We start from the raw sequence: 21,068 nt of genomic DNA on the forward strand, positions 1-21,068 counted from the left end.
AAACAATAGTGCAAATAATGGTGAACTATATACAATGAGGTATACCTGTGTCTGTACAGGTGGACTTGGTTTATAATAGACTAAAATTCAAGTGCTCATAAGACTGATGGCATACAGAAAGAAACCATTCTTGTACCTATTTGTCCTGGCATACAGTGATCTAAAGCGCCTACCAGAAGGAAGGAGTTGGAACAGGTGAAGTCCAGGGTGTGATGGGTCTACAATGATGCTGCTTGCTCGCTTCCTGACTCTAGATGCATATAAGTCCTGGATCAAGGGCAGCTTCACACCAATAATCCTTTCCGCAGCCCTGACGGTTCTTTGGAGTCTATTCTTGTCTTATTTGGTAGCTGATCCAAACCAGACAGTGATGGACGAACAGAGAACAGACTGGATCATTCCTGAATAGAATTGAATCAGCAGTTCCTGAGGCAGGTTGTGCTTCCTGAGTTGACGTAGGAAATACAACCTCTGCTGAGCCTTTTTGATAAGAGTGTCCGTGTTGGGTGTTCACTTCAGGTCCTGGGAGATTGTGACACCCAGGAACCTGAAGGTCTCCACAGCAGACACAATACTGTTGAGTATAGTGAGTGGGGGGAGTATTGTGGGGCTCCTCCTGAAGTCCACTGTCATCTCCACAGTCTTGAGTGTATTTAGCTCCAGATTGTTCTGACCACACCAGGGGGCCAGCCGTTCCACCACCCATCTGTATGCAGACTCATCACTGTCTCGGATAAGGCCAATGACAGTTGTGTCGTCTACAAACTTCAGGAGTTTAACGGATGGATCCTGTGAGGTGCAGTCATTAGTGTAAATGGAGAAGAGCGGTGGGGAGAGCACACAGCCCTGGGGGACACCGGTACTGATTGTCCGGGTGCTAGAAATGATGCTCCCCAGCCTCACCTGCTGCACCCTGTCAGTCAAGAAGCTTATGATCCACTGACAGATGGCGGGGGAGACAGTGAGCTGGGTGAGTTTGGACTGGAGGATTTCTGGGACGATGGTGTTGAATACCGAGCTGAAGTCAACAAACAGGACCCTCGCAGAAGTTCCTGGGTTGTCGAGGCGTTGTATTATGTAATGCAGTCCCATGTTGACGGCGTCGTCCACTGACCTATTTGCCCGATAAGCAAACCATTAATACTATATTCTGAAATCATATTTGACCTACCAAAGTGAACCACCTCACACTTATCTGGATTGAACTTCATCTGCCACTTCTCAGCCCAGTTTTGCATCCTATCAATGTCCCACTGACAGCCTCCACACTATCCACAACACACCCAACCTTTGTGTCATCAGCAAATTTACTAACCTATCCCTCCACTTTTTCATCCAGGTCATTTATAAAAATCACGAAGAGTAGGGGTCCCAGAACAGATCCCTGAGGCACACCACTGGTCACTGGCCTCCATGCAGAATATGACCCGTCTACAACCACTCTCTGCCTTCTGTGGGCAAGCCAGTTCTGGATCCACAAAGCAATGTCCCCTTGGATCCCATGCCTCCTTACTTTCTCAATAAGCCTTGCATAGGTTACCTTATCAAATGCCTTGCTAAAATCCATATATACTACATCTACCTTCATCAATGTGTTTAGTCAAATCCTCAAAAAATTCAATCAGGCACGACCTGCTTTTCACAAAGGCATACTGACTATTCCTAATCATATTATGCCTCTCCAAATGATCATAAATACTGCCTCTCAGGATCTTCTCCATCAACTTACCAACCACTGAAGTAAGACTCACTATTCTATAATTTCCTGGGCTGCCTCTACTCCCTTTCTTGAATAATGGAACAACATCTGTAACCTTCCAATCCTCCGGAACCTCTCCCGTCCCCATTGATGATACAAAGATCATCACCAGAGGCTCAGCAGTCTCCTTCCTCACTTCCCACAGTAGCCTGAGGTACATCTTGTCTGGCCCTGGTGACTTATCCAACTTGATGCTTTCCAAACACTCTAGCACATCCTCTTTCTTAATATCTACATGTTCAAGCTTTTCAGTCTACTGTCAGTCATCCCTATGATCACCAAGATCCTTTTCCATAGTGAATATTGAAGCAAAGTATTCATTAAGTACCTCTGCCATCTCCTCCAGTTCCATACACACTTTTCCACTGTCACACTTGATTGGTCCTATTCTCTCATGTCTTATCCTCTTGGTCTTCACATACTTGTAGAATGCCTTGGGGTTTTCCCTAATCTTGTCCACCAAGGCCTTCTCATGGCCTCTTCTGGCTCTCCTAATTTCTTTCTTAAGCTCCTTCCTGCTAGCCTTATACTCTTCTAGATCTCTACCATTACCTAATTTTTTGAACCTTTTGTAAGCTCTTATTTTCTTCTTGACCAGATTTACAATAGCCTTCATACACCATGGTTCCTGTACCCTACCATCCTTTCTCTGTCTCATTGGAACGTACCTATGCAGAACTCCATGCAAATATCCCCTGAATATTTGCCACATTTCTTCCGTACCTTTCCCTGAGAACATCTGTTTCCAATTTATGCTTCCAAGTTCTTGCCTGATAGCCTCATATTTCCCCTTACTCCAGTTAAACACGTTCCTGACTTGTTTGTTCCTATCCCTCTCCAACACTGTGGTAAAGGAGATAGAATTGTGATCACTATCTCCAAAATGCTCTCCCACTGAGAAATCTGACACCTGACCAGGTTCATTTCCCAATACCAGATCAAGTACAGCCTCTCCTCTTGTAGGCTTATCTACATATTGTATCAAGAAACCTTTTTGAACACACCTAACAAACTCCACCCCATCTAAATCCCTCGCTCTAGGGACATGCCAATTGATATTTGGGAAATTAAACTCTGTCACCATGACAACCCTGTTATTATTACACCTTTCCAGAATCTGTCTCCCTATCTGCTCCTCGATGTCCCTGTTACTATTGGGTGGTCTATAAAAAATAACCAGTAGAGTTATTGACCCCTTCCTGTTCCTAACTTCTACCCACAGATACTCTGTAGACAATCCCTCCATGTCTTTCTCCTATTCTGCAGCCTTTGGCCTCTCTCCCTGTCCTTTCTGAAACATTTAAAGCCCGGCACTCAAAGTAACCATTCCTGCCCCTGAGCCATCTAAGTCTCTGTAATGGCCACAACATCATATCTCCAAGTACTGATCCAGGTTCTAAGCTCATCCACTTTGTCCATAATACTCATTGCATTAAAATAGGCACATCTCAAACCATCGGTCTGAGTGTGTCCCTTCTCTATCATCTGCCTATCCTCCCTCTCGCACTGTCTCCAAGCTTTCTCTATTTGTGAGCCAATAGAGAATTGATTTACTTAATTATTTTTTTGCTTTTTATATTATCATGTATTCCATTGAACTGCTGCTGCCAAGTTAACAGATTTCACAACACTTGCTGGTGATAATAAACCTGATTCTTATTCTTGGATAGATAAAGATGAAAGATTAGCTTTGTTTTTCATATGCTCATTGAAGCTCAATAAAATGAGGTGAATCTTTGGGCGTTACATGATGACATAGACATAATTTGATAATAAATTGACTTTGATCTTTGAACTTTGAAGCATACAATGAAATGTGTCATTTGTGTCAATGACCAACCCAGTCCGAGGATGTGCTGGGGCAGCCCACAAGTGTAGCCACACTTCTAACATCAACAGAACATGCCCATGACTTACTAACCCTAACCTGTACATTTTGAAATATGTGAGGAAAGCTGAGCACCTGGAGGAAACCCATGCATTCATGGGGAGAACGTACAAACTCCTTACAGACAGCAGCGGAATTGAACCCTGGGTGTCTGGCACTTTAATACCATTAAGCTAACCACCCTGCTAACGGACCACCTCACGTAATTTGCTAAAGGACATTCAGCCCATCAAAACACTGCTGGCTCTCTGTAGAGCAATCTACCCTGTAACCTGCAACATTATTTCTGTCATGTTTATTTTCCAGCTTTGGATTGTGCTTTAAGTTTAGTTTAGATTATGAAGACACACAGTCCTCTTTTATTGTCATTTAGTAATGCATGCATTAAGAAATGATACAGTGTTCCTCCAGTGTGATATCACAGAAACACAAGACAGACTAAGACTGGAAAACTGACAAAAACCACATAATTATAACATATAGTTACAACAGTACAAGCAATACCGTAACTTGATAGAAGAACAGATCATGGGCACGGTAAGAAAAGATCTCAAAGTCTCTTGAAAGTCCCAACATCTCATGCAGACGGTAGAAGGAAGAAAACTCTTCCTGCCATGCGCTTCCAGCACCGCAAACTTGCCGATGCAGCATCCTGGAAGCATCTGACCACAGTCCGACACTCAGTCCGTCCGAAAACTTCGAGCCTCCAACGCCGAGCACCGAGCACCATCTCTGCCGAGCGCTTTGACCCCAGCCCCAGCCGCCAGCAACATGCAAAGCTGAGGATTTGGGGCCTTCCTCTCCGGAGATTCTCGATCGCACAGTAGCAGTGGCAGCGAACCGGGCATTTCAGAAGTTTCTCCAGGTGTTCCTCTGTGCTTCTCACGTCCGTCTCCATTAAATCACAATTGTGCATGGCATCCTACTTACAAATACGATATCATTTCACCGGAGAGGCCGTGCGCGCTGGGTCACGCTGCCATCCTCTCCTCCCTCTACTTTGTTGATAGTTGTAGTAGTGGTGCATCAAGTTCGATCCTAGATTCTGCTGCTCCCTGATTGGAGTTTGCAAGTTCTCTCTATGACCAGATCCTCCAATTTTTCCCCACATCCTAAAGAGGTGTAGGTTTGGAGATTAATTAGCTGCTGTAAATTATCTACAGTATATATTGGTAGTAAGAAAATTGGAGCATTGGTGGGCATCTGAGAAAGGATAGGTTACATGGAATTTAAACTGAATGGTGAGGGTGGGGTGGAGATACAGTACATCTCTACCAAAGGAGATGTAAGGTGCTCCTTCCCTCTGCTAGCCTGCAGATCACCCTTGGGCAAGGTGTAGCACTGGATTAGACCCCGATTAGGGTCATGTGAAGCCACGGGAGTAGGTGGTGGATGGTCTATGAGCACCTGGTGCATATCACAAGTCCTGGTTATGCCACCACTGACAAGGCAGATGATCTTTAAACAGTATTGATAATGGCGAGGGTCACCCATTTTATAAAGACACTGCCCAGAATAAGGCAATGGAAAACTACTTCAGCAGAAAAATTTGCCAAGAACAATCAGGGTCATGAGACCATGATCACCCAATGATGATGATGCTGGTAGTGAGGAAATGGGATGGACAAATTGGTTTTATGTACTGAGGTATAGTGAAAAACTTTGTTTTGCATGCCATCCATACAGTTCACTTCAACACATCGGGACATTGAGGGAGTACAAGGGAAATCAATAACAGAATGCAGAATAAAATGTTTCACTTACAGAGAAAGTGCAGTTTAGGTACAAGGCCGTAACAAGGTAGGTCATGATGTCAAGATTCCATCTTATCATTCTAGGGAACAGTTTGATAGAATCTGTCCTCGAGTCTCATGGTGTGTGATTTCAGACTTTTGAATCTTCTACCCGATGGAAGGGGGAGGAAGAGAGAATGATTATACTGTCTGCTTTACCGAAGCAATGAGAGGTGTTGACAGAGGTCATCGAGAGTCCTCTGTAGTTTCTGTGGTCAGGGGCAGAGCAGTTGCCATACCAAGTGGTGATGCATCCAGGTAGGATGTTTTCTATGGTACATCGGTAAAAGTTGGTGAAGGTCAAAGAGGAAATGCCAAATTTCATTGGCCTCCTGAGGTAGTAGAGGTGCTGTATGACTCCATGTCCTTCAGGTCCTTACCAAACAGTGGTAACTTCCAGACCCAATTTTCTAGTTGTGGCCTCATAAAAGTTCAGCATAATCTCCCTCCTTTTGTACATATCTTTGAGATCTTTCTTGGCTGTGTCTTCTACATAGTCGGACCAGGACAGGCTATTCGTAATATGCATTCCTAGGAACTTCAGGCTCTCTCTGAGTGTTGGTGTGGACTCAGTAGTTCCTTTAATATTATGAGGAAGTGTGAAAAGCACGAAATCTGAGCATGTACCATTCTGATGGGCAGGAAATTCCATGGAAATCCTGGTCATTATCACTCATTGTATAAAACAGTGAATTAGAATCAGAATTGGGTTTAATATCGCTGGCATACATCATGAAATTTGTTGTTACACGGCAGCAGTATATTGCAATACGCAATAATAAAAACTGTGAATTTCATTTTATATATATAGTTAAATAAATAGTCCAAAGAAAGGGAAAGAAAATAGTGAGGTGTTGTTCATGGATTCAATGTTTATTCAGAAATCTGATGGCAGTGGGGATGAAGCTGTTCCTGAATCATTGAGTGTGTGCCTTCAGGCTTCTGTACCTCCTTCTTGATGGTAGCAATGAGGACAGGACATGTCCTGGGTAATGGGGGTCCTTAATGATGGATGCTACCATTTTGAGGCGTTGCTCCTTGGAGATATCCTGGATGCTGGGGAGGCTGGTGCCCATGATGGAGCTGATTGAGTTTACTACTTTCTGCAGCTTATTTCAATCCTGTGCAGTGTTCCCCTACCCCCTATACCTCACGGTGATGCAACCAACTAGAATGCTCTCCATGGTATATCTGTAGAAACTTGCGAGTGTATTTGGTGACATGCCAAATCTCCTCAAACTCTGAATGAAATATAGCCATTGTCATTCCTTCTTTGTAATTGCATCAATATGTTGGACCCAGGATAGATCCTCAGAGATGTTGATACCCAGAAACTTAAAATTGCTCACCCTTTCCACTTCTGATTCCTCTCTGAGTACTGCTGTGTGTTCCCTCTTCTTACCCTTTCTGAGGTTCACAATCAATTCTTTGGGCTTACTGACATTGAATGTAAGCTTGTTGCTGCAATGCCACTCAACTAGCTGATATATCTTGCTCCTCTGTGGCCTCTCATTACCATCTGTAATTCTACCAGCAATAGCTGTGTTGTCAGCAAGATGACAGTTGTGCTGTGCCTAGCCACGTAGTCATGGATGTAGAGAGAGTCGAGCAGAGGGATAAGCATACATCCTTGAGGTGCATCAGTGTTGATTACTAGTGAGGTGGAGGTGTTGCTTCCAATCTGCACAAACTGTGGTCTTCCGGTGCAGAAGTTGAGGATCCAGTTGCTGAGGGAGGTATAGAGGCCCAGGTTTTGGAGCTTTTTGGATCAGACCTGTAGGATGATTATGTTAAATGCTGAGCTATAGTCAATAAACAGCAGCCTGATGTAAGTATTAGTATTGTCCGGGTGATCCAAGGCATCATGAAGAGATAGCAAGATCACATTCGCTGTAGACCAATTGTGGCGATAGGCAAATTGCAGTGGGTCTACGTCCTTGCTGAGGCAGCAGTTGATTCTAGCCATAACCAACCTCTCAAAACACTTCATCACAGTAGATGAGAGGACTTGCTGTTCTCGGGCACTGGTATGATTATTGTCCTTTTGAAGCAGGTGGGAACTCCTAACTATAGCAATAAGAGATTGAAAATATCTTCTCACAGTTATTACTCTGTATCTCTTGCCAACCACCTTCAATCTGTCAACCCTTAGAACCGTCAGCTAATGGACGCAGCTCTACTTTGTCTCCCCTATCCAAAGCTTGGACTCTTTTATCCATTCACCTCCCAACTCTGCTTGCCTCTCCAGTTGATCCTTTCGTCCTAGGAACTGTTCTAGTAAATATCCCTGCCACCACCCAATGACAACAGAGTCTCTCACAGCATTTAAATAGTATTTCAATGATCAGCACTGAGAAGGCAACAGACCAAGTTAAAGGGATTAGGATAGAAGGATATTTAATGGACACAGTTTTCCAGTTGTGGCCTCATAAAATTTCAGCATAATCTCCCCCTTTTTGCATTTAATATATCTGGTCATTATCTACTGTGTGAATTATTCCCTCAATATGACCTGCAAACTATGTACATAAATCCTCATTTCCACAAGAGATTCTGCAGCTGCTGGAAATAGTAAACAGCATGCACAAAATGCTGAAGGGACTCAGCAAATGAGGTAACATCTATAGAGGGATAGATTCTAACATGCCCCCTTCCTTTCCAAACCTGATGAAGGGTCTCGGCCTGAAACATTGACTGTTAATTCCCTTCCATAGATGCTGCTTGATGTGAGTTTACAGTCAGGCTGTACGGTACTGGATACAGCTTTTCTCTAGTTAACAACTGTTCACTTAGCAGATCGTTGCTATTAAGGGTTTCCACAGCATTCTAAAGGGGGAGTGTGAACAACTATATGCTGTGGTACATACTGGTACCGATGACATAGATGGGAAAAGGGAGAGGTCCTGAAGAGCGTTGTTGGGGAACTAGGCAGAAAGCTGCAAAGCAGGACCTCCAGAGTAGTAACCTCTGTATTGCTGCCTGTGCCACGTGCCAGTGAGGGTAAGAATAGGATGATTTTAAAAAAAAAGAGGGAGAGAGAAACTGGGGAATTATAGACCGGCTAGCCTAACGTCGGTGGTGGGGAAACTGCTGGAGTCAGTTATCAAAGATGTGATAACAGCACATTTGGAAAGCGGTGAAATCATCGGACAAAGTCAGCATGGATTTGTGAAAGGAAAATCATGTCTGACGAATCTCATAGAATTTTTTGAGGATGTAACTAGTAGAGTGGATAGGGGAGAACCAGTGGATGTGGTATATTTGGATTTTCAAAAGGCTTTTGACAAGGTCCCACACAGGAGATTAGTGTGCAAACTTAAAGCACACGGTATTGGGGGTAAGGTATTGATGTGGATGGAGAATTGGTTAGCAGACAGGAAGCAAAGAGTGGGAATAAACGGGACCTTTTCAGAATGGTAGGCAGTGACTAGTGGGGTACCGTGAAGGCTCAGTGCTGGGACCCCAGTTGTTTACAATATATATTAATGACTTGGATGAGGGAATTAAATGCAGCATCTCCAAGTTTGCGGATGACACGAAGCTGGGTGGCAGTGTTAGCTGTGAGGAGGATGCTAAGAGGATGCAGGGTGACTTGGATAGGTTGAGTGAGTGGGCAAATTCATGGCAGATGCAATTTAATGTGGATAAATGTGAAGTTATCCACTTTGGTGGCAAAAATAGGAAAACAGATTATTATCTGAATGGTGGCCGATTAGGAAAAGGGGAGGTGCAACGAGATCTGGGTGTCATTATACACCAGTCATTGAAAGTGGGCATGCAGGTACAGCAGGCGGTGAAAAAGGCGAATGGTATGCTGGCATTTATAGCGAGAGGATTCGAGTACAGGAGCAGGGAGGTACTACTGCAGTTGTACAAGGCCTTGGTGAGACCACACCTGGAGTATTGTGTGCAGTTTTGGTCCCCTAATCTGAGGAAAGATATCCTTGCCATAGAGGGAGTACAAGGAAGGTTCACCAGATTGATTCCTGGGATGGCAGGACTTTCATATGAAGAAAGACTGGATGAACTGGGCATGTACTCGTTGGAATTTAGAAGATTGAGGGGGGATCTGATTGAAACGTATAAAATCCTAAAGGGATTGGACAGGCTAGATGCAGGAAGATTGTTCCCGATGTTGGGGAAGTCCAGAACGAGGGATCACAGTTTGAGGATAAAGGGGAAGCCTTTTAGGACTGAGATTAGGAAAAACTTCTTCACACAGAGAGTGGTGAATCTGTGGAATTCTCTGCCACAGGAAACAGTTGAGGCCAGTTCATTGGCTATATTTAAGAGGGAGTTAGATATGGCCCTTGTGGCTACGGGGATCAGGGGGTATGGAGGGAAGGCTGGGGCGGGGTTCTGAGTTGGATGATCAGCCATGATCATAATAAATGGTGGTGCAGGTTCGAAGGGCCAAATGGCCTACTCCTGCACCTATTTTCTATGTTTCTATGTTTCTATGATTTGGCCGATAAATGTGTGGCAGAAGGATTGGTGGCTAGATATCACTTAGACATCAAATGTTACTATGTTCCTTCTTTCTGTGGCAGAGACAATGAGGTGGACGTCAAAACTAAATCTGGAAATAAGAGGCCATTTTGTATGATCCGGTGGAAGCAGTTCTGGGGGACCCCAGTGGCCTCATTCTTTGGGAACGTCATCATGTATTTTGCCTTCCTGTTCCTCTTTGCCTATATCTTAATCATGGATTTAATTCCCTTGGGCCCATCCAACATGGAACTCATTCTGTACATCTGGGTCCTCACAATTGTGTTTGAGGAGATTCGACAGGTAAGGCCAAAATGCTTGGGGTTTGCTGAGACCAAGAGTTATGGGAGGAACGCTTTTTGCAACCTTCTAAAATAGCCTTCTGAAATGGAGAAGGTTCAAACACGGTTCACAAAAATGATTTTGGGATGAAAGGCCAATCATATGAGGGGTGTTTGATAGCTCTGGGCCTCCATTCACTGGAATTCAGAAGAATGAGGAGTGAAGGAAAATCCCAAGGGATTCTACAGATATGTTAAGAGCAAAAATATATCAAGGGTCAAAATTGGTCCTCTGGAAGATCAGAATGGTAATCCGCGTGTGGAGCCAAAGTAGATGGGGGAGATCTTAAATAAACTTTTCGCATCTGTATTTACTCAGGAGAAGGACACAGAGTCTATAGAAGTGAGGCAAAGCAGCATCCATTTCATGGATCCTATACAGATTACAGAGGAGGAGGTGCTTGCCGTCCTGAGGCAAGTTAAGGTGGATAAATCCCCAGGGTCTGACAAGGTTTTTTCTCAGACCCTATGGGAGGCAAGTGCAGAAATTGCCAGGGCCCTAGCAGAGATATTTGAAACATCCTCAGCAATAGGTGAGCTACCAGAGGTTTGGAGGATAGCTAATGTTGTTCAACTATTCAAGAAAGGCTCTAAAAATAAACCAGGAAATTATAGGTCAGTGAGCCTGACATCAGTGGTGGGAAAGTTATGGGAGGGTATTCTGAAGGTCCTGATATACAAGTATTCAGATAGACAGGGACTGATTAGGGATAGTCAGCATGGATTTGTGCATGGTAAATCATGTCTAACCAATCTTGTAGAGATTTTTGAGGAAATTACCAGGAAAGTTGATGAAGGCAAGGCAATGGAGGTTGTCCACATGGACTTTAGCAAGGCATTTCACAAGGTCCCACATGGGAAGTTGGTCAAGAAGGTTCAGCCGTTCAACATTCAGCATGATGTAGTAAATTGGATTAGTCATTGGCTTTGTGAGAGAAGTCAGAGAGTGGTAGTAGATGGGTGCACTGGAGGCCTGTGCCACAGGGATCGGTGCTGGGTCTGTTGTTTGTCAACTATATCAATGATCGGGATGATAATGTGGTTAACTGGATCAGCAAATTTGTGGATGACACTAAGATTTGAGGTGTACTGGACAGTGAGGAAGGCTATCATGGCTTACAACAGGATCTGGACCAGCTAAAATGGGCTAAAAAATGGCAAATGGATTTTAATGCAGGCAAGTGCGAGGAGTTGCACTTCAGTAGGACCAACCAAGGTAGGGCTTACACAGTGAATGATAGGGCACTGACAAATGTGGTAGAGCAAAGGGATACCCAAATACAGGTCCATAATTCATTGACAATGGTGTCACATGTGAATAGGGTCGTAAAGAAAACTTTTGGCATATTGGTCTTCATAAATTGAAGAATTGAATACAGGCGTTGGGATGTTATGTTGAAGTTGTATAAGACATTGGTGAGGCCTATTTTGGAGTTTTGTGTGCAGTTCTGGTCACCTACGTACAGGAAAGTTGTAAACAAGGTTGAAAGGGTACAGAGAAAATTTACAAGGATTTCGCTGGGTCTGGAGGACATGAGTTATAAGGAAAGATTGAATAGGTCAGGACTATATTCCTTAGAATGTAGAAGATCGAGCAGAGATTTGATAGTGGTGTACAAAATTATGGGTAAAGATAGGGTAAATGCAAGCAGGCTTTTTCAACTGAGGTTGGGTGGGACTACAACCAAAGGTCATAGGTTAAGGGTGAAAAGTGAAAAGTTTAAGGGGGACATGAGAGGAAACTTCATTCAGAAGTTTGTGAGAGTGTGGAACAAGCTGCCAGCACAAGGGGTGCATGTGAGCTCGATTTTTTTTTAGATTATGATTATCTTTTATTGTCATTTAGTAATGCATGCATTAAGAAATGATACAATATTTCCTCTGGTGTAATATCACAAAACACAGGACAGACCAAGACTGAAAAAACTGACAAAACCACATAATTATAGCATATAGTTATAACAGTGCAACAATACCATAACTTGATGAAGAAGTCCATGAGCACAGAAAAGTTCAAAGTTTCTCAAATGTCCTACATGTCACATAGACGGGAGAAGGAAGAAAAACTCTCCCTGCCATGCCGACCACAATCCGACTCTGAGTCATCCGAAAACTTCAAGCTTTGATCAGCTCTCCGACACCAAGTACTGAGCACCACCTCTGTCCGAACGATTCGACCTCCTTCTCGGTCGCCAAAAGCAGGCAAGGCCGGGGATTTTGAGACCTACCCTCCGAAAGATTCCCGACCACGCAGTAATGACAGCAGCGTACGAGCGTTTCAGAAATTTCTCCAGATGTTCCTCTGTACTTTCACGTCCATTCTCCATCAAATCAGAATTGTCCACGGCCCCTATTTAACAGATACAATATCATTTTTCACCGGAGGGCTGCGCACCCGCAAGCGTGCCGCCATCTTCTCCTCCCGCCAATGATTTCAACATTTAAAGGAAATTTGGCTAGTTACATGGATGGTAGGGTTATAGAGGGCTATGGTACCAGTGCAGGCTGATGGGAGTAGGTAGTTTAAATGGTTTGACATGGACTAGATGGGCCAAAGGGCCTGTTTCTGTGTTGTACTTTTCTATGTCTCTATGACCTGATTGAAACCTATAGAATATTGAATGGCCTCGATAGGGTGGATGTGAAGAAGATGTTTCCTGTGGTGGGAGATTCTACCATCAGAGGACACAGCGTCAGAATTTTAGAACAGAGATGTGGAGGAATTTCTTTAGCCAGAGCGTGATGAATTTGCGGAATTCATTGCCACAGGTGGCTGTGGAGGCCAAGTTACTGGCTATATTTAAGTCAGAGGCTGATAGATTCTTGATTAGTCAGGGCATGAAGGGATACAGGGAGAAGGCAGGAGATTGGGGTTGAGAGGGAAAATGGATTAACCATGATGAGATGGCGGAGCAGACTCAATGGGCCAAATGGCCTAACTCTGCTCCTATAGCTCATGGTTTTACAGTCTTCTAGCTAATGAAATACCTGTGAAGGATATTCACTCTTATAAACATGATACCCACAGTGCACAGCAAAATCCCAAAACACCAATGTGATAATGACTTAGCATCTGGTTTGATTTTTCTTTTATTTAGTTATACAGTGTGGCAGCAGATGCTTTCAGCCTGATGAGCCTGCTCCACCCAGTCACACCAGTAAGATTGTAAGGCATAGGAGCAGAATTAGGCCATTCAGCCCATTGTGTCTGCTCTGGCAGTCCTTCATAACTGATTTATTATCCCTCTTGACCCCATTCTCTTGCCTTCTCCTAATAACCCTTGATGCCCTGACTAGTCAAGAACTTACCAACCTCCACTTTAAACATACCCAATGACTTAGACTCTGCAGCAATCCGTGGCAATGAATTCTACAGGTTCACCACCCCGGCGAAAGAAATTCCTCCTCATCTCTGTTCAAAAGGGACACGTATCTATTCAGAGACTCCGCTCTTTGGTCCTAGGCTCCCTCGTTATAGGAGACATGAAACTGACCCACTGACATGTACATGTTTGGGATGTGGCGGGTAACTGGAACACCTAGAGGAAACCCATACTGTCTGGGGAGAATGTAAAGCTCCTTACAGACAATGCGGGAACTGAACCCAGATCATTAGCGTTGTAATAATGTTACACTAACCGCTACACTGTCTTGCTACTTCTATATTGATACCGATGTTGGTTGAGGGGTAGATATTAGCCAAGATGTCAGGGACATCTCCCTTCTCTTCTTTGAGAGCATGCATCTTGCACCTTCACCTGAGACAACGGACAAGGTTTGATCACCTCTGAGAATCCAGCTCTCTCTGTGCCACAGTCTTAGGTGGTGGATGGAATCTTTCTCTGACAAGACAGACTGTTACCTACTCAGGCAAAACATTCACCCCCTCCTTAGCCACAAGGGATGTCAACATTGGGAAGTGGGGAGGGGGGTAATCCTCTGTTACTGAAGGCTGCAAAGGGCATCTCAATCATGGGCACCAGCCTCAACGAGGACATCTTCAAACAGTGATACCTCAAGAAGGCATTATCTGTTATCAAGGACCTTCACCCTCCAGGACATGCCCCTCTTCTCATTACTACCAGCAGAGGAGAGGTACAGGAACCTGAAAACATACAAATGTACATTCAACATTTTAGGAACAGATCTTCCCCTCTGAAAAGAATCAGATTTCTGAATTGACCATGAATCCATGAATATTACCTTCACATTTTGCTCTCTCTTTGCCCTACTTACTTAATTTTTATATTTCTTATTGTAAGTTATTATGTATTGCACTGTACCTTTGCCACAGTGACAATAAACTCGATTCTAATTCTGATTTTGATGCCTCAAGAAGGTGGCATCTATCATTAAGGACCCTCATCACCCAGAACATGCCTTCTTCTCATTACTATCATCAGGGAGGAGATACAGGAGCCTAAAGAATTGAATTGACTTTATTTCTTACAATCTTCACGTATATGAGGAGTAAAAATCTTTACGTTATGTCTCCATCTAAATGTACAATGTGCAATCATAGTTATTTATAAAAATTTATAATAAATAGAACAGTCAATGTAACATAGAAATACTTTCAAATCAGTGTGAGTTTATCAGTCTGATGGTCTGGTGGAAGAAACTGTCCCGGAGCCTGTTGGTCCTGGCTTTTATGCTGCGGTACCATTTCCCAGATGGTAGCAACTGGTAACAACAGTTTGTGGTTGGGGTGACTTGGGTCCCCAGTGATCCCCAATTTTTCCATACCTGTCTTTGTAAATGTCCTGAATCATGGAATCATGGGAAGTTCACAACTACAGATGCGCTGGGCTGTCCGCACCACTCTCTGCAGAATCCTGCGACTGAGGGAAGTACAGTTCCTGTACCAGGCAGTGATGCAGCCAGTCAGGATGCTTTCAATTGTGCCCCTGTAGAAAGTTCTTAGGATTTGGGGGCCCAAACCAAACTTCCTCCACTGTCTGAGGTGAAAGAGGTGCTGTTGTGCCTTTTTCACCACACAGCTGGTATGTACAGACCACATGAGGTCTGCGGTGATGTGGATGCCGAGGAACTTGAAGCTGTTTACCCTCTCAACCCCAGATCCATTGATGTCAATAGGAGTTAGCCTGTCTCCATTCCTCCTGTAATCCACAACCAGCTCCTTTGTTTTTGCGACATTGAGGGAGAAGTCGTTTTCTTGACAGCACTGTGTCAGGGTGATGACTTCTTTCCTGTAGGCCACCTTGTCATTGTTTGAGATAAGGCCAATCAATGTAGTGTTGTTGGCAAATTTAATTAGCAGATTGGAGCTGTGGGTGGTGACACGGTCATGGGTATACAGGGAGAAAAGGAGGGGACTTAGTACACAGCCCTGAGGGGCTCCTGTATTGTCGGAGGGGTAGAGGTGAGGGAGCCCACCCTTACCACCTGTCGGTGATCTGACAGGAAGTCCAGGATCCAGCTGCACAAGGTAGGGTCAAGGCCGAGGTCTCTGAACTTCTTGTTGAGCCTGGATGGAATTATGGTGTTGAATGCTGAACTGTAGTCCAAGAACAGCATTCTCACCTAAGCATCCTTCTTCTCCAGATGTGTAAGGACACATACTCAATATTTTAGGAACATTCTGATTCTGATTTTAAGGGTGGGAGGGGGGGGACTCACAACTTCTCCACCAGCAAACTGGCCTGCAGACCCTCTGAGTGAGGAATTCAGTCTGCATTCTGCCTCCATACTCAGTGGGAACTGTACTGGCTTTTGTCAAATCCATTTCAGTCAGAATCCTCACCAGCCCACAACCAGGAGCTACAATTTTAGTGTGATTTCATGCTTCCAGCACAGAAAGAGGGTTATCAGCCCATCACCAAAACTGTACACAATGCCCAGTTGGAATGCCACACTTGTAGCAAGATTTCCCTATTTGTATACTCCAGGCGCTTGGCAATAGAATAGCCACTACAAATTTGATTCAACAATAGAACCTGTTTGTTTTTCTGATTGCTTATGTCGGCACACCAACTTTGTATTTCACATGCAAGAACACAAAGATCTTCTTGTACCAAAGCACCTTGTTGAGTTCAGTATTGTGCTTTTGTTCTTGCCACCGTTTTTTTTTAACTATCCTACACCTACCCGATGCCCAGTATTGTGGGCACGCTATGTTGGCACCGGAATCTGTGGCGACGCTTGTGGCTTGCCCCCTGCATGCCCTGCATTTCACTGTATGTGTCAATTTATCTGTGATAAGTAAATGAATCTGAATCTGACGCATGATAGCTCCCCATGAAAGAATCACCAGTCTTATTCCTCCACTCTTCCATAAGGCCATCGGACATAGGAGCAGAATTAGGCAATTCGGCCCATCAAGTCTGCCCTGCTGTTCTATCATGGCTCATTGCCCTGTCTTCTCCCCTTAACCTTTGACACCTTACTACTCTAAAACCTATCAATCTCTGCTTTAAATATGCCCAATGCCTTGGTCTCCTGAGCCGCCTGTGGAAACAAGTTCCACAGATTCACCGCTCTGGCTACAGAAATTCCTCCTGTTCCTTGTATTCTGGGGCTGTGTCTTCTGGTTCTAAACTTCTGGAAGCATCCTTTCCATGTCCACTCTATCTAGACCTTTCAACATTCGATGGGTTTTGATAAGATTCCTCCCTTCCTCCCATTTTTATAAACTCTAGCAAGCACAGGCCCAGAGCCATTAAACACTCTTCATATTGTGATGCTCGGGGGAGGGGGGGAATGGTCTGTTCTTGTGTTAAAATGCTTCTGTAGGATTATGGTGGGGAGTTCCAGTTCACTTATTGTTGCGTTTTGGCTTGGGTTATACAGTTGAGTATTTGTGGGTCACCCTGATGGGCACCTCCCCCATCTGTATAAGACTGAGTGGTTCTTTTCTCTGGGTCATGGTGCCTGGTCTGTTTTGTGTTTATAACAATAAAACTGTTATTGAGTTTAATGAGCTTCCTCATCTGTCATTATGGACCAAATGCTCGCCACAGTATGTTAACCCTTTCATTTACAGGATCATTCTCGTGACCCTCTCCAACGCCAGCACATCTTTTCCCCTGAGCGCTGCAAATTATTCCTTGCCAGCTTCCTTTTGGAAACTATTTACAGTGAATTCCAGACTATGCCACATAGGTGCATTCAAAGCTAATACAATTATGGACATGAGAAAGATTCGCAGGTGGTGGGACAAAATAAGAAAACAACATTCACGGTAATGGATCAGTCACAAAGACGACTGAGGACCAGGAGGGGAGTAGAGACATTGAGCTACTTGTCTAGATCATGACTAGTCAAAATCAAACACAGAATCAGATTTATTATCAACTTATATGACACAAAATTTGTTTTGTAGCAGTACAGTGCAAAAACACAAAATTGCCATAGATAGGAGACAAAATAAATAATGGAAAATAAAGAAACCATGAGCTAGAGTTCACAGGTTCATGGACCATTCATAAATCTGATGTCAGAGGGGAAGAAACTGTTTCTGAGTGGTTGAGTGTGGGTTCAGACTCCTGCACCTCCTCTCTGAAGCAGTACTGAGGAGAGGGTATGTCACAGAGGGTGAGGGTCTTTGGTGATGGGTGCCTCCCTCTTGAGGCACTGCCAGTTGAAGGTGTCCTCGCTAGTGGAGCTAGCTGAGTCTACAGCCCTCTTTTGATCTTGTGCGTTGGAGCCTCCAAGCAGAATGCTCCCCACTGTACATTTGTAGAGATTTGTTTAATATTCTTGTAAAACTGTGTAAAAATAATCAGTGACATAACAACTCCTAATAAACTCAACCTCATTATTCCCATATCCTTTCATTCCCTGTACATCCAGAATTCTACTGACCTCCGAAGTCAGTGGCTAAATCATCACATTTCTTCAGAGCAGAGAATTTCAGCTTCCCCGATCTCTGAGTGAAGAAATTTCTCCTGATCTCTGTCTTCTAGTCTGAGACGTTGATCCCTCAGCTGGAGAAGGCATCCTCCCAAATGTACCCTATCCAGCACTCAAAGAGAACTTCCATTATGCCACACGTCTAGACATTCAGCAAGGTGTTGAGGAGCAGGACTGGTGAACACCCACACTCAACGACTCAGAAACGGTTTCTTCTCCTCTGACATTAGATTACTGGACGGTCCATCAACCCATGAATACCACCTCATTATTCCTCTATTTTGTACTATTCACATAGTCTTGTAGTTATAGCAGGGCTGGTGAACTGGCATTGAATGTTTGAAAGTGTCACCGTCACTAAAGACAGAAGTTCTAATTCAGCAGGACCCACATTTAGATAGCGTCTTTCACTGTTTCAGAATGTCCCACTTCATAAGAGATGAAGTAGGATTCCTCACACATTCCAAAGATGTCCATTTAAGGTTAGTAAGTAAGGTGTGGGTATGTTATGGTGATGTCAGAAGTGTGGTGATACCTGCAGGCTGCCCCCAGCAGATATTCCGATGGTGTTGGTTATCTAAGCAAACAACATATCTCATTGTATATTTTGATGTACATGTGACAAGTAAGGCTACTTTTTTAAACTTTAAGAACAAGTTTCTGGAGATGCTGGAAATCCAGAGCAACACACACAAAAAGCTTAGGTAGAGTGGATGTGGAAAGGATGTTTCCTATGGTAGGGGTGTCTGGGACCAGAAGGCACAGCCTCGGGATAGAAGGATGTCACTTTAGAACGGGGGTGAGAAATTTCTTTAGCCAGAGGGTGGTGAATCTGTGGAATTCATTTCCTCAGGTGGCTCCGGAGGCCAAGTTATTGGGTGTATTTAAGGCGGAGGTTAATAGGTTCTTGATTAGTCAGGGCTTGAAAGGCTACAGGGCAGAGGCAGGAGAATAGGGTTGAGAGAGAAATAGATCAGCCATGATGGAATGGCAGAGCAGACTCAATGGGCCGAATGACCTAATTCTGCTCCTATGTCCCATGATCTTATGGTCTTAAAATACTGGAAGAACTCAGTAGGTCAGGTATTATATATGGAAATTAATAAACAGTCAATGTTTCAGGCTGAGACCCTTTGTCAGGGTTTATTTGAAGTGTAATCAGGTGATTGTTTTAGCACAGCAATAAGTAAATAGTAAACAGAAAAGTCAGAGAGAGTGAGTTGCCCTGTCTGCCTGTATGTGACTCCAAACTCGCTAGTATAATCAGCTGTTAAACCTCTGCCCAGTTCAGGGGCTGACTGTCTGCAGTGTTTTGGGGTAATATTCTGGCACTGAAGCCTGTACTCTCTGCCTAGACATTCTTTGTCAGCATGGACATCCCCGTGCAGAGGAAGGTGAAGCTGTACTTCCAGGACATGTGGAACATTTGTGATGTGCTAGCCATTGGCCTCTTCATGGTTGGGGTCTCTGCAAGGTTAGTCGTCGTGTTGTTGGTTGTTGACCCCCAGTGTCCCTCTACCCTCCATCCCTCCACTCCTCACCTCTCTCGTTCTTCCCTCTCCCTCTACGTGTCCTTTCTATCTCGACCCTCCTTCCCCATCTGCATCCCACCTACCTATCTACCTGCTCTCCCACTCGTCCCCACCCTCTCTCCAAACGCCACTCTCCTTTTCCACCCTCCATCCTCTCTTTCCCTCATCCTCTTACTCAGACTCCATTCCAACCTTTGCTACTCCCTCCCTCACCCCCTTGACTCTCATTCTCTCACTCTCTTTGCCCACTCTCTTTGTCCCTTTGCAATCCAACCTCTCTTCTTCCATCTCTCCCCAATCCTCTCCCCCCATTTCTCCACAACCTTCTCCCTCCATCATCTCTCCCTCCCGTGCATCTCTCTCTTCCCTCCTCACCCTTTTCTCTCTGCCTACTGCTGTCAGGCTGAAACTGGCTCTGTTAGGCAGCCATAGGATCAGCATGGGTCCTCAATGTTTGACCACTGAACATTCTGGCATTGCCAGTGAGGGGCAGTCTCTGAATTTTGCCTTCTCCTGTTACAGGATGTTCAGGGGGTGGTACGAAACAGGTCGGGTGGTCCTCTGCCTGGACTTCATGGTCTTCTGTTTCCGCCTGGTCCATATCTTCGCCGTTCACAAACAGCTGGGACCGAAAATCATCATTGTGGGGAAAATGGTGAGTGCGAAGGCTGTGGGAAGACCTGAGGGGGCAGGAGGATCATGGAGCAGGTGGGGGAGGAGGAATATCAGTGTTTCTGGGAGGGAAGAGAAAGGTGCATACAATATCAGTGTTATAAGATCATAAGACATAGGAGCAGAATTAGGCCATTTGGCCCATCAAGTCTGCTCCACCATTTCATCATGGCTGATCCATTTTCACTCTCAGCCCCACGCTCCTGCTTTCTCCCCGTATCCCTTCATGCCCTGACCAATCAAGAATCTAACAACCTCTAGCTTAAATATACATAAAGACTTGACCTCCACAGCTGCCCGTGGCAACAAATTCCACAGATTCACCACTCTCTCGCTGAAGAAATTCCTCCTCATCTCCATTCTAAAAGGACACCGCTCTATTCTGAGGTTGTGTCCTCTGGTCTTAGATTCTCCCACAATAGGAAATATTCCTTTCCACATCCACTCTATGAAGGCCTTTCACCATTCAATGAGGTTACCCCTCATTCTTCTGAATTCCAGAGAATACAGGCCCAGAGCCATCAAATGTTCTTCATATGACAAGCCATTCAATCGTGGAAATTATTTTCACGAACCTCCTTTGAATCCTCTCCAGTGTCAGCTCATCATTTCTAAGATACGGGGCCCAAAACTGCTCAGAATACTCCAACTGAGACATTGCTAGTGCTTTATAAAGTCTCAGCATTACATCCTTGCTTTTATATTCTAGACCTCTTGAAATAA

The 21,068-nt window shown here is 44.4% G+C and overlaps 1 protein-coding gene across 1 annotated transcript in view; it reads left to right on the plus strand.

Annotated features, from left to right (window-relative positions):
- LOC140205474 (transient receptor potential cation channel subfamily M member 4-like) overlaps positions 1–21,068 on the plus strand; it is a 133,663-nt gene that overhangs the window by 90,847 nt on the left and 21,748 nt on the right. Inside the window, exons 17-19 of the mRNA XM_072273082.1 lie at positions 9,991–10,231; positions 19,497–19,615; positions 20,196–20,328. Of these exons, the coding sequence (XP_072129183.1) occupies positions 9,991–10,231; positions 19,497–19,615; positions 20,196–20,328 (493 nt within the window). The remainder of the gene's footprint in view (positions 1–9,990; positions 10,232–19,496; positions 19,616–20,195; positions 20,329–21,068) is intronic.

Source organism: Mobula birostris, chromosome 11, assembly GCF_030028105.1.
Source record: "Mobula birostris isolate sMobBir1 chromosome 11, sMobBir1.hap1, whole genome shotgun sequence".
NCBI lineage: Eukaryota > Metazoa > Chordata > Chondrichthyes > Myliobatiformes > Myliobatidae > Mobula > Mobula birostris.